The sequence below is a fragment of the Cryptomeria japonica genome, chromosome 5 (genome assembly GCF_030272615.1).
Source record: "Cryptomeria japonica chromosome 5, Sugi_1.0, whole genome shotgun sequence".
Classification (NCBI taxonomy): Eukaryota; Viridiplantae; Streptophyta; class Pinopsida; order Cupressales; family Cupressaceae; genus Cryptomeria; species Cryptomeria japonica.
Genome location: NC_081409.1, coordinates 845,054,002 through 845,067,999, shown reverse-complemented (window position 1 = coordinate 845,067,999; position 13,998 = coordinate 845,054,002). Strand labels below are relative to the sequence as shown.

Genomic DNA, 13,998 nt, shown 5'->3' with positions numbered 1-13,998 from the left:
TTTTCATTTCATGTAGTTTTCATCCTCTCACCTCTTTCTTGTTATTTTCTTTTCCATTTCATTGAATTCATGGATCATATTATTATTTTTTATTTATGTATCATTGAGTATCCCCTAGTATCATTATGTATCATTGAGTATTTATTGTTGTTTTTGCAAGTGAGTTTAACATTTGGTAGAAAAATTGGATATTGTAACTTTTTTTGATGTTTTGTATTAAGTATCATAGAATCACAAAGTTCATTTTTTTCTCATTCAAGCATCCACGTTACAAACTTATTACAAATACCAACTCCTTTCGAGCAAACTTATTACAAATACTAGCTCCTTTCGAGCACCAAACTAGAAACAACAATTGGAAGACCAAGGGTCACAACTTAGAAATCCACTTTAAACAATGTGACAAATACAACCAATGGAAGACCAAGAGTCACAACTTAGAATTCCACAAAGGTGTCCCTCATGGGAGTTGAACTTGGGTCTCCACATTGAGAACTCAATGCTTTAACCAACTAAGCTCAACCCCTTGGACCTTTTTTTGATGTTATCAAATGCTAAAAGAATTTAAAGGGTTCATTTTCTTACTCCAATTCAATAAATCGAGGCTAAAGATTATTCTCTTCTAGAATTGTAGATTCTATTATTGTTCATACTTAGCATATAGTGTGTACATTACATTCTAGAATGAAAAATATAGTTTGATGATGCACTAACATTATACCTCTACTTGCTACTTATATAGATTTTAGATTCACTTTCTTGGGGGCTTCTAGCAATTTTGTGCAACATGATCACTCTTTTCTTCTTGATCATCAGGATGTCTACTTATCATATAGACATCTATTGTTTGTAAAATCCCATATTTTGACCTTGATGAGACCAATGAGGACTTGCAATTTCTCTTTGATGATAATTCTTAAAAACTACTTATCATATTTTTTAGAAGCCGTTATGGTACATTTAAACCTTCAAGTTCTCCCTCCATATATGCATTCTTCTATCCTTGTACACAATTTGTATTTCATGAATTAATAGATTTCAATCTATCACCACAATTGATTTATATATCTTATGTTGATTGTGAAAACATTTGTATCAAGTCCTTACATGGTACTTGATTTCTCTTAACAATATTTGTCATATTTAATAATGACTTGTATTCTCTTCAATATTAGTTAGAGAGTTCATCCACAACTTTGGTACTTGTTCTTCATCCATCTCCACATCTAATTTTGAGAGAGAGAGGGGTCATTTTCTTTAGTTAGGCATGATACTCCTTCTTTGATTATGGTACCTTTTGGCATCAACATGGAACATCTAGGCATTTTTAATGATTATTTTTTATTTTGTTTTGTTCTCTCATAATTTTGTTTAGAATTAGAAAGTATTTTGCGTAATCTAATGCCATTTGTTTCTTCCTAAGGGGAGAACAATTGTTAGTAATCCTAGATCATCTTCAACATATTTAATGTTGAGCATCTATGAGTAGCACATGATCCTACACTTTAAGTAAAATTCAATTGTATAATTATTAAATCAAATAGAATATAAAACCTAAAAACAAACAAAATTTAATGCTAGTAAACAAATTAGTTTTAAGTACTAAATAAAATAGTAAATGAATTTATTGGTCTTTTAAATATATTAAATACATAATATAAGTGAGTAGATTTAATATTTTTCAAAAAAAAACAAAAAAAACATTACAAGTAAAATTATTTAAATGATTATGCAATTCAATAAATAAAATAAAATAAAATTATAATTTTAATTCAAAAGAATAATTTTTAACTATAATGGTAGCAAGGGTGGACCATGAAGGTCTTAACAAAAACTATTACAGAATTGAAGAGCTCACATATAAAAAGAATACAAATAAAAAATAATAAATGTCTTAACAAAAACTATTAAAGAATTGAAAAACTCACATATGAAGAAGAATGCAAATAAAAAATAAATAATAAATAATATATATGATCTTCATAAAAAAGTTTAATAACTCTCTCTTTTAATAACCAATTTATTTTAAATTAAATTAAATATTATTTAAAATTTTAAATACATTTTAATACACAATATATGTTCACATAAATATATCATATTCAATTATTGCAGAGTTTTGCAATAATCTACTATAGATTGTAATATATCATATTCATTATTAGTACTTGCCGTAGGCAATACTCTTCTAATGAAATTTTTTTTGTTATGCTTAAATAGTTATTAAAAAAAATTATTTTGACCAATTATAAACAAATATTTTTCTTTCTTTTAAATTTTTAAATTTATTTTAAAGTATACATGCATATTTGTTAACTTTATAATTAAAAAAAAAAATTTCTCTTGTAAACGATTGGCTAATACTTTTTTCCCTGTTATTTTGAATTCAAAGGTTCAAAATGTAATTCTAAATGTAATCCAAATTCTAACTTTGTCCATATTAACATTATTTATTCATTGAAAGTTCATTTAATTATAGAATAGATATATTTTACTTTACTTCGATTTTATTTTTTTACTTTACAATATTCGAAAAATATTTTTAATTTATATACATTGTTTACTAAAAAATTACTATTATTTATAGTTATTTTACTGACTTAAAAATTATTTTATTTTATTTTCTTAAAAAAAAATTATTAATAAAATATTTTTTAATTTTATCACATGAATCTAAAACATTTTATCATATATAATCTTTTATTTTAATTTATATATTATGCTTTCCTCTGTCCCAAAAATTAAAATTGAGCATTCCTTAAAAAAATATTAAATAGAATTATAATACTGTTTTTAAAATTTAAATTATAAATTATTTCAAAATAATAACAAATTTACATTATGTAAGATAATATAATAATAAAAAAATAATATAATAATTAAAATTACAATATTATTATACCATCTTATATTATATTTCTATTAATATTAAATTATTTTTAATATATCACATATTTTTATTATTATTATAATATTTTAAAATTAGTATAAAATTATTATTATTATATTACTATTTTAGAAAAAATTAAATATAAAAATATATCACTTATTCTTTAAAAAAATCTAAAAAATATAAAGACATTTCATTTCAAGAGTTACTTATTCTTTTTCCTTATTAATTTAATTTATTTTTTAAATTTTTTCTGGTTAATAAATTAAATTATAATTATTATCAAAACTATACTAAAAACAAGGCAAGTACTAGCCATTATGTGGCACTTGTTAAAATAGTATTCAATATATAAAATAGTAATCAAAGAATGTATTAAAAAAAATAAGATTTTTTTATACTAATGTTAAAATAATTCTTAAATAATGTTTAAACATATCATTTTAAATATCTAAAAATTGAAAACTTATTATTAATCTTTCTTTGACAAAATGTAATTTTTTTTACTTGATTAATCTTGATTTGTAATTTACTCATAAAATAGATTTAATATATTTAATATTAATTTTTTATATTAAATACATTTAACTAAATTAACATCCAGATTTAAACACATTGAAAATATCATTCTCATAGTTCAAATAAAATAAAGCATATAAATTTATTAAAAATAAATGTTTTTAAAAAATAATTATATAATTAAATTTGCAATTAATAATTTATAAAAAACAAAAAAAATTATTAATGAAAATTAAATTTATATATATAAACATATTTATTAATGTAAATTAAATTTAAATTTATTAAAATGAGTTAAATATTGACATAGATGTATTAAAGATTTATACTCAATCTATTTTTAAAATAATTAAACATTTTTTTTTTCCGACAGCTTATATTAATAAAAAGTTATTTGAAACTGACCATCTACGCTTTCATTCTTTTCCTTCCCCAATTTTCAACTGCAATTTAAACCAACTTCCACTCTTCCCATGTCTGATGTCACCATTCAAGATAAACTCGATACTTTAACAAATTAGTTAAAAACGGAGGATTTCCGCGTTCCACAATTTCATACTGAACAAGTTAGTTAAAGAAAAAAAGATATCCGCGTTCCAGAGTTTCTGAATTTTATAGTTAATTATTATTCCTGGTCAAACGTAAAGGCAATTGTTTGGAGAAAAACCGTTAAAACACAGAAAGGAAATGCTCGTTTAGAATTTTTTAATACCAAACATTTTGTTTTGTATCTTTTGCCTCAAATTCGAGGAACTGGAATCGACAAGAAGAAAAAAACAATTGTAGAGGTCGTTTTGTTTGTCATGCGTCTGTTATGATATTGGAAGATAGGTTACGAAGATCTAGAGTTGAAAATTTTCTTGATTCAGATGAATATTGACTGAGAAATACCCAGTGAGACATTCTGGTAGTAGATGCATATCTGATCATAATTTGTTTTGGAAAAATACCGTGGATGCCCCAGCATTAATGAAATTATTTACTGGGTATCTGAGTTTGCAGTCAAATTGTTGGGTATAGTTTCTGTTAGCTGGAAATCCAATATACACCTGTCAAAAGCCTAGCAGAGATACCTTTTTAATAGGTTTTTATATAAATTGAGTCAAAGGGCGCTAATTTTAAATAAATAACAGAAAGAAAGTTCTAGTAAGACTACGCATTTTGAGGTTGAATTATCACAATTTGTTGGATCTGTCGTATTGGGCATCTGAAATTTCAGTCTTGAATTACAGGACTCATAGATCAGTTGGTAATCTGAAAATTTTGAATTGGACATTAGAGCTAATTAGAGCTTCTGGGTGGCTGAATTTGCACTGCCAAATTGTTGGGTTTGACTATTGTTGCTGATCAGAGACGGTGTACAAATGAAATATCAGAGCTGATTGTAACGGCTGATCAGAGTATCTGAAGGTCCAGAGTTGAATTAAAGGGTTAATTAGGGCAGTCGAGTATTTAAACATCGGTTAAAATGAGTGCAGCAGCCGCCAAAAAAGGGGTTGGACTATTGAAGAGCAGCTTTGCAGTTCTTTCTAGTGGATTTAATAAAGCCAAGAAAGAGTATGCAAGCAGTCACGAGGTTTCTGTGCTAGCAGAGCTTAGGCAAAAGGGTCTCAGCCCTTCTGATCTTATTTTCCAAGGTGGGCTGTTCAATTCCTTTTTAACATTAGAATTTTGAAATTAGGTTCACTCAATTCTCTTCTTTAATCATTGTTGAAGTTTTGATTCATGAGCCTTAAACTGTTGGAGTAATTGCATTATTGAGTGCGATCGGAAACGTCAATTGCAAATATCCATGGTTAAAACCAAAAGTTAACATACACCAGGACTGTATTTATTCGAGCATATTATAGAAGCCTTTAGAAATTTGTTTGAGTTGAGGAAACAAATGATTTCTTATTACTTCTTTGACCAGAACGGCAGAAACAGAATTGCCAGGGGTTTCCATATCCTGAAACCTTTTTCTTGAGAAATCCGCATTTCTCAGGCCAGTTTTGGCCTAAGAAAAATGGTCAAGCAAACTTGCAGAAAACATTAAAAAGTGATCAGAAAACTAATTCTTTCCATTATTCACCAACCATCTCTATTTGCAACGTCTGTCCAAAATATTTTTTCCTTTTGATCCGATACCCTGAGAGATCTCCATTGATATTTAATAATGTGTAATTAGTCTCCTCTTCGAGTGTTAATTTCTCTGTTGTACATTTTTATACTTAATGTTTTGACTAAAGGGATATGGGGCAACTCAAAGTGTGTTGCCAATTAAGGTAATTGTCCTGTGAAAGCACTGTTTGTTTTCTGTTAGCCCAACAATCAATCTGAATAATGATATATCTTTATAATTGTCGAATGTTGAATTCTTTCTATATATAGATCTGTATCAATAATAATTCTTGAATATCTAGGAAATATTGTGTGTAACTTTGGTTTTACTGTTCTATAATTTTTTATGTTTCCCTTTCATTTCTTGTTTCTCATTATTGGTAAAATAGCTAATCACCAAGATATCTACTTTGGTTTACATACAGCACTCCAGAGATTATACTTTTTGTACTTGGCTGGATACAAGCATGAGTTAGTTGCTGCGTCTCAGTTGGCTGGTAAGCGCCTGGTAAGTGATCTGAATTTTTGTACTTATATGTTTTGAACATCCTTATATTTCAAGAACAGAAAATAATGGTTGGTCCTGAATGTTTCAAGAGGGGAATCTTTTGTTTGAAACTTTTTGCAGACAGACAGTGAGAAGAGTACTGCACCTTTGGACGTGGTTTCACTGCTGGGAAACTCAGTGTCCAATGAATGCAAGAAATATGGAGATTTTGAGAAAGGGAAATTTTATCAGAGTATGCAAGATATTCTTAACAAGTCCCGTGTTTCAAAAGACCACTTTGACAGGGATTCCATTGCTCACGATATTTATTATGCAGTCCTGTTTACTGTTGAGGTAGTAAGACTTTTCTTTATTTCAGGTTGGCTGAAAGATTAAATGTTTCATCTAAGAGCATGCCTACTTTGATGCAATATTCCTTTAGCTACGAAGCTAACTCTTCAAATATTTTCTTGAACGCTGAATTATATAAAGATAACTCTATCATTTTACACAAGCCACATTATGTCCAGTGTGTTAAACCTGGTTGATTATAGCAATAGGTGCACCACCTTGCTGCTAGTTTATTCACTAATACATTCAGGTGCTAATCATGTCATTGTTTGTAACGATTATGTAGAATTGTGTTTATTTAGATTTTGATTTATATTGGCTTAGTCAATTGTGAATATTAAAACCTTTCAAAAGTCAAAACTTTGAATTGTCAGTTTAAAATATGTGTTGTTTCATCCACAGCTGAGAGATCATGAATAGCTATTGTCATCAGGATTTGCACTCATAATATTTGATTTGGGCTTTTGAGAATCTGTTAAAAACAAGCACTTAAAATCTTCTAACAAAATGATATCTTGCAACAAGAAGTTCTGAAAAGATAACCTTGTTACATATTTCGTCATTCTGGACAAACAAAATAGGTTGATTTACCCCAATTCACCTGCATGTCAAGTAACTAATACCAAGAGAATAACTTAAGTGCTCAAAGAATACGTCATGTTGTTGCTAGTAAATTCCAGGTGCTAAATATATCTGTAGATATTTTCTGGTAATTTATGGAATGTTCTTATGGAAATTTATGATGTGTTTGTCAGAACTATGGATCTCATTGGCAGTCCTTAGAAAAGACATTCAGGGATAGTGCATCTCAAGTAATTGCAGCTGCAGTGCATGTGACTGATCGTAAAAGTGATCCCAGGTAATGTTCAAAAATTTTCATTGCATAAACTTGAGGTTTGCAATAATGGATTTTGCGATTTAAAGCTTTATTCAATTTCATAGAAATTTAAGGTTGCGCACATGAATGCATGTAATGTCTACATCTTCAGAACATCAACATATTTATAGTTTTCATTTACATTCTCTTTTGCTAATGTGCATTCTTTGTAAAACCATTCTTATATTTATTTTGTAGTTCATGTTGCTAACATATTAATCTTTCTCAGTGTATTTAGTTCACAATGTCACCTCAGTAAAACCTGTAATCCTTTAGCTCTATAGTCTGTCTATTCTAAAAAGTCTAAAAGCTTAAAAAGTAAAAAACCATTTAGATTAGAATCCTAAAGGACATAGGTGATTGGAAAAATTATCCTCTTGTGGGTTTCCACAATGGTAACCTCCTCATACACTAAGTTGGTGTCTGGCTGGCTGGTAACCGAGAAACCAACATTTATATATTTTATATTTTTGAAAATATCTTGGGATCTGAGCCTGTAATGAACCTTTGTTGTACCTGCCTTGCCTTTCTGATAATTAGGGCCTGATCTATCCACCGAAGGTTGGATTTAGGGCCACAAAAGGAAATTACGGTTTCCTGCAACATTTAGATATTTTATTTATGTCAGCAGTAATATTAGATCGGTGGCATAATTATTGCAGCACAAAATACATACACGACCCATTCTAGATTTTGAGGATTTTCCAGGTTGGCTGGGCTACCCATCCAAACCCATCCCGTCTCTTAGGGCTAGTAGGGCCACCTGAGGATGGGCCGAGCATACCCCTGGCTTGCACTCATTATCTTGAATGTACTAACAAACAGAGAATATCAGGAAGATAACAAATGCATACATAAAACATAGATTCATGACTATATTACTTGGTTAACATTTATCCATTATATATAAATTTGTAGGGACTAATTCATTATATTTGTGCCTAGTTGCAAAAACATGACTATCATTAATTAGTATTCCTTTTCTCTACATATTAGTTGTGTCTGAGAATGAATGAATTATTTTTATTCTTTTGTCTATCACTAAAGTGTATTTTAATGCAGCATTCTAAACCTGATATTGCAGGTTACCTATCTAGCGTGAAGATTAAGTTCATTTTACCCTTTTGTACATTATAGATGTGCTTAGTTCATTTGGTAAGACATTTTTAGGAATGGAACCGATTTAGCAATTAATCTAGGTCACTAGTTAAATTATATTAATTACTGTTATCTGAGGAATGAAAACAGATTTAATACAACTGGCACAAAACATACTTCAACATTTCGACATTCAAGTGGATTGGCCTAGGGACGTACCAGGCTACTGGTGATGGGAAGGAATGCTTACTAGGCGTGGGTTCTTCATCGCTGGGAAGAACCAGCAACTAGCCCTTTTACATCGTCTGCTGACTGATGCATTCCCCGGGCAATCCTCATGGTTGTCTAGGCATGATAAATTATGAAAACTGAAATAAATATTATTACTGAGTAACGAAGTTACCTGTTGGATGCTTCTCCTTGTCCTTCTCTCCTTGTCAGTCCCTCTCTTGTGTTTCCTTGGGGTGCGGTTTTATACCTCTTTGAAACCACGCGATTCCCTTTGAAACATGGTGTCTATTCCAGAGATGGCTTGGGAATGGACGCATCCTTTCATTACTATTTAAGATAAAATGTATTTTAAGTGGTAAAAATAATTTATGTATTGAATATATATATATTTATGTACATGTATTGTTTAATGTTTCTAATCATTGCCTGTTGTCTACATGGGAATATGACAGTCCTCCCCCCTTACATTGCTTGTCCTCAAGCGATGTGGAGATTTGGGTGGTTGAAGATCTCTTCACCCTCCCAGGTTGCATCCTCCTCCGGCAACCCTTTCCATAAGATCAAGTATTCTACAATGTTTTTACTCTTTATTCTCCTTTCTCTTACGTCTAAAAGGGCTTCTGGCTCGAGTGTTAATTTTCCCTCGTCATCTATTGGAGGTAACTCCTTGCATGGGGATATCTGCTGCCCTAATGCTCTTTTTAATCTAGACACATGGAATACATTGTGGATGCGGCTGCCTGGAGGAAGCTCAAGTTATTTGCTACCTCTCCTACCTTCCTTGATATTGGGTAGGGTCCGTAGAACCGTGGCTTCAGCTTCTCTGCCCCACTAGATTTCAGCAAAGACTGCTTGTAAGGCTGCAACCGTAGGAAGACTAAGTCCCCTATCTCAAATGATCTTTCAATACGATTACGATCAGCGTATATCTTTTGCTGATTTTAGGCTTGATGTATGTGATCTTTTAGAGCCCTTAGGATGTCCATGCTTTCCTGAATAAAATCCTTGGCTCGTGGTACTTGACTTTCTGGAGTAATTAGTGATCCAAAAGAGGTGGGTTCATAACCATAAAGTGCTTTGAATGCGCTCATTTGGATAGACATATGATGTGTAGTGTTATAATAGTATTCTCCTAAATGTAACCATTTGATCCAAGCTTTTTGCTGCCCAGTGACATAATTTCTTAGATATCCTTCAATCCATTTGTTGACGATTTCAGTTTGTCCATCGGTTTGGGGATGATAGCTAGTACTCGGAGTGAGACTAGTCCCCGCCATCCTGAAGATTTCTTGCCAAAATTGCCCCATAAACTGGCTGTCTCGGTCACTTATGATATTTTGGGGAAGCCCATGAAGTCTGAAAACTCCCTTAAAAAACATTTCTGCTACTTGAGATGCTTGGATTTTGTTTGTTATAGCAAAGAAGTGTGCATATTTGGTGAGACGGTCCACAACCACATATATACAATCTTTTCCTTTGGCCTTGGGTAGACCGGTGATAAAATCCATCGAAATGCTTTCCCACTTCTGGTCGGGAATGGGCAATGGTTGTAGCAACCCGGCTGGGTGGTTGAGTTCTGCTTTGTTCTTCTGGCACTGTGTACATTCTTGTACGTATTTTTGGACTTCTTTCTTAAGTCCTTTCCAAGAATACCGTTCTCTGATTTGTTTATATGTCTTATAGAACCCTGGGTGTCCTGCCAATGGATTATCATGGTACTCTTTAACTATTACTTCCTTGAGTTTAGAGTTGGGCACCAAGTACAACCTGTCCTTATATAGGATAAGCTCCTCCACAACTTTGTATTCTGCATGACTTGATGGGTCCCTCAAGATCTCGCTAGCAAAAGTGTCCTTGGCGTATTCTGCCAAAAGATCATATTTCCAATCAGCATTTATAGAAGTTATGGTATTTATTTGTTGCTTCCTTGATAAGGCATCCGCTACCACATTGGTTGTTCCTTTAACGTATTCAATATCAAGGTCATAAGCTTGTATCCTGCTGACCCATTTTTGTTGCCTATCATTTAGATCCCTTTGGTTTAAAAAGAATCTTAGGCTGTTATGGTCTGTCTTTACATGGAATTTGGTGCGAACTAGGTATTGGCGGAATTTGGCTAGGGCATGCATGATGGCTAACATCTCTTTATCATAAACGGGGTAATGCTTTTCTGTTTCTGTCAGCTTACGGCTTTCAAAGGCTATGGGGTGTTTCTTTTGCATGAGGACAGCTCCAATCCCTTCTCCAAAGACATCACATTGTAGTTCAAAAGGAAGGGAAAAATCAGGGATAGCTAGGACGGGGCATGAGCTCATAGCTTCCTTCAGACTTTCAAAAGCTCTTTGGGCTGCTTCGCTCCAAGTGAAAGCCCCTTTCTTAGTTAGATCGGTGAGAGGGGCTACCACTTTGGAGAAACCCCGTACAAACATTCTATAGTAATTGCATAACCCCAAGAACCCCCTTAATTGTGTGAGGGACTTAGGTCTAGGCCATTCTCTGATAGTGGCTATCTTTTCCTCGTCCACGCTAACCCCCTCCGCATTAATCTTATGCCCTACATATAGGATTTCCTCCATTCCAAACTCACATTTGGATGCCTTATCATAAAGTGACTCTTGCTCTAGGATCCTTAATGTGTCCTCAATGTGTTTGAGGTGCTCCTCCCAAGTTTTGCTATAGATCAAAATGTCGTCAAAAAAAACTAGTAGAAATTGCCTTAGCTACTTGCGGAAAGTATGATTCATACATGACTGAAATGTTGCTGGTGCATTGGTTAGACCGAAAGGTAGAACCAAGAATTCAAAATGTCCATAGTGACATCGAAAAGCTGTTTTGTGGATGTCCTCTTCCCTCATCCTGATTTGATGATATCCTGATCGAAGGTCGATCTTGGAGAAATATCTGGCTCTGTGTAGTTCATCAATCAGCTCATCTATCCTTGGGATTGGGTACCTATTTTTGATGGTTTTCATATTCAGTGCTCTGTAGTCAATACACATTCTTAGAGTGCCATCTTTCTTTTTAACAAGTACCACCGATGATGCGAAAGGGCTGGAACTAGGTTGAATGTGTCCCATAGCAAGTAGTTCCTTAATGGTTTTCTCAATTTCTTCCTTATATTTGTGAGGGTGGCGATAAGGGGTAGTGATGACTGGTTTTGCACCCTCTTCCAATTCTATAGTGTGTTCAAACCCCCGTTTGGGAGGCAAACCTTGGGGAATTTCCCCAAACACCCCTTTATATTTCTCCATGATGGGTTTGATGTCCATATGCATGGATTTCTCATGAGTATTGCTCTTATCTAGTATCATGCATTGGGCCACCCATTCTCCTCGTCCTTTTCTAAAAATTTGCTCCAATTTCTTACAAGAAACCACTTTAGGGCTACCATTAGGTAAGCCCTTGAGAGTAACTTCCTTCCCTTCATTCTGAAATCTGATTATTTGGTTTGGGAGATCAAACATAAAACATCCCAGTGAATAAATCCATGGAGTCCCCAATATGATATCTGTGTCCAATGGTACCACGTAGAGATCTTCCCTTACCGGATGGCTACCTATTATGAACTCCAACTTAGGTACCAACTTAGTGCATTGGACCCTTGCCCCTATGGCTGTTGCTGCTTCGAACCCCTTAAAAGTTTGTGTGGGTAATTTATGCTGCTTGACAACCCTTTCATCAATGAAGTTATGGGAGGCTCCGCTGTCCACAAGTGTGACTACTTTCTTCCCTTTAAGCGAACTCTTGATTCTAAACAGATTGTGTTTAGTAGCATGGGTGTTAGTGGCAACTATGGCCTGATCTTCCTCCCCCAGTCTCATCCTTTTGCTAGGTGGCTCTTTCTCATCCTCATATGGTGAGGCTTCTATTTTGTGAGCCCGACCTTGACATTTATGGCTCCTTCCTTCATAGGATTTTAGACGTGAAACAAAGTCCCTTCTTTTTAAGGTCCTCCAAGGCTGAACACATATGTCCCTTTTCTCTCTTTCCCTTGCAATAGGTGCAAGACCTTACAATCCCTTCTTGATTGTGTTTACTGTCCTTGGGCGAAGGTTTGGAGGAGTTGCCAAAGGGCTTGGTCTTGTCCTTGGGTGAGCTTTCTTCAAATTTCATAGCTTTCTGTATAGCCTCATCTAATGTTTGGGGTTCATGGGCACTCACTGTGCTTTTGATTGATCCCCTTAGGCCTTCTATGAATAGGTAAGTAAGCCTTTCTTGTGTTAGACCCGGTACCATCACTGCTAATTTCTGGAATTCTGTGGCATAGTTTTCAATAGTCCCTTGCTGCCTTAGTTGGGTGAGCTCTCGAAAGTACCACTCAGGATGCTTTTGGTCAAATCTTTTTATGAGCTTTTGGGTGAACTCCTCATATGTGTTTATAAGTTGATGTCCTTGAGTGATAAGGCCATGGTGCCACCACTCATGGGCAACTCCGGATAGATGAAGTATAGCAAATTTAATGGCATTGGATTGAGTCATGGGGCTGAGGGATAAATAGGTATCCAATTTTTGGACCCATGACCTAGCTGATACCTTGCCTTCCCCATCATAGTTGGGGATAGTCACCTTATTGAGCTTGTTTTGAAGCTCTTTGTGGGTTGGAGGATGTCTTTCATTTTGGCCTAGTGTCTTTAGTTTGGCAGCACAATAGTCTTTGAAGGTTACAAGATCTCGTAGTTCGGGATCCAACCCGCGGTAGTCTGCAAGGATTTGATCTACATTTCCCATGGGCATGTCATGGTTATCATCACTTATTGGCGCTTCCTCAGGTAGGAATGAAGGTCGAGTGGGCCTTGAGCTGGTGTCCTTTGACGGGGTGGGGTGGTGGTTTTCAGAATGATTGGATTGGGCTTCTTTGGTGTTATGGTTGCTTATGTTTTGGAGGGCCTGAAGGACTAGTTGGTTATTCCTCTCATTCTGTTCAATGAAGGCCTACATGGTTCTTTCAGTTTGTTCCCTTAGTGCTTGAGCGGTTTGCTCCATGAAGGCCCTAAGTTCATTACTAGCTTGTTCACTCATGTCGTTGGCTCCTTTTTTTCTCTCTCTTTCTAAGGCCCTACGGGATCTTTGGCTTTGTTGCATTAACTATTTCCACAGGGTGGCAGGAAGGAGGCTCTGATACCACTGTAATGAACCTTTGTTGTACCTGCCTTGCCTTTCTGATAATTAGGGCCTGATCTATCCACCGAAGGTTGGATTTAGGGCCACAAAAAGAAATTACAGTGTTCCACGGGCGTTGGGGACGGGGGGACGCGGGCACACGGGGACGCGTTTCCGGGACGGGGGGACCAAGGGCCTAAGTTTGGGGACGGCGGGGGGACGGCGGCGGTGGGGTGGCGGGGTGGTGGTGCTGATATAGTTATACATATACATATAGTACTTGAAAAACTAGTTTTGAAAAGATGTATGACAGTATTACAGTGTAAGAATTATATTTTAAATGAG

General features: G+C 34.2%; 1 protein-coding gene across 1 annotated transcript in view; it reads left to right on the top strand.

The window, feature by feature from the left end:
• The first annotated feature begins 3,880 nt into the window (after positions 1 to 3,880).
• LOC131062722 (uncharacterized) overlaps positions 3,881 to 13,998 on the top strand; it is a 28,310-nt gene continuing 18,192 nt past the window's right edge. Inside the window, exons 1-4 of the mRNA XM_057996438.2 lie at positions 3,881 to 5,046; positions 5,935 to 6,017; positions 6,138 to 6,350; positions 7,103 to 7,206. Coding sequence (XP_057852421.2) covers positions 4,878 to 5,046; positions 5,935 to 6,017; positions 6,138 to 6,350; positions 7,103 to 7,206 — 569 coding nt within the window. The 5' untranslated portion in view covers positions 3,881 to 4,877. The remainder of the gene's footprint in view (positions 5,047 to 5,934; positions 6,018 to 6,137; positions 6,351 to 7,102; positions 7,207 to 13,998) is intronic.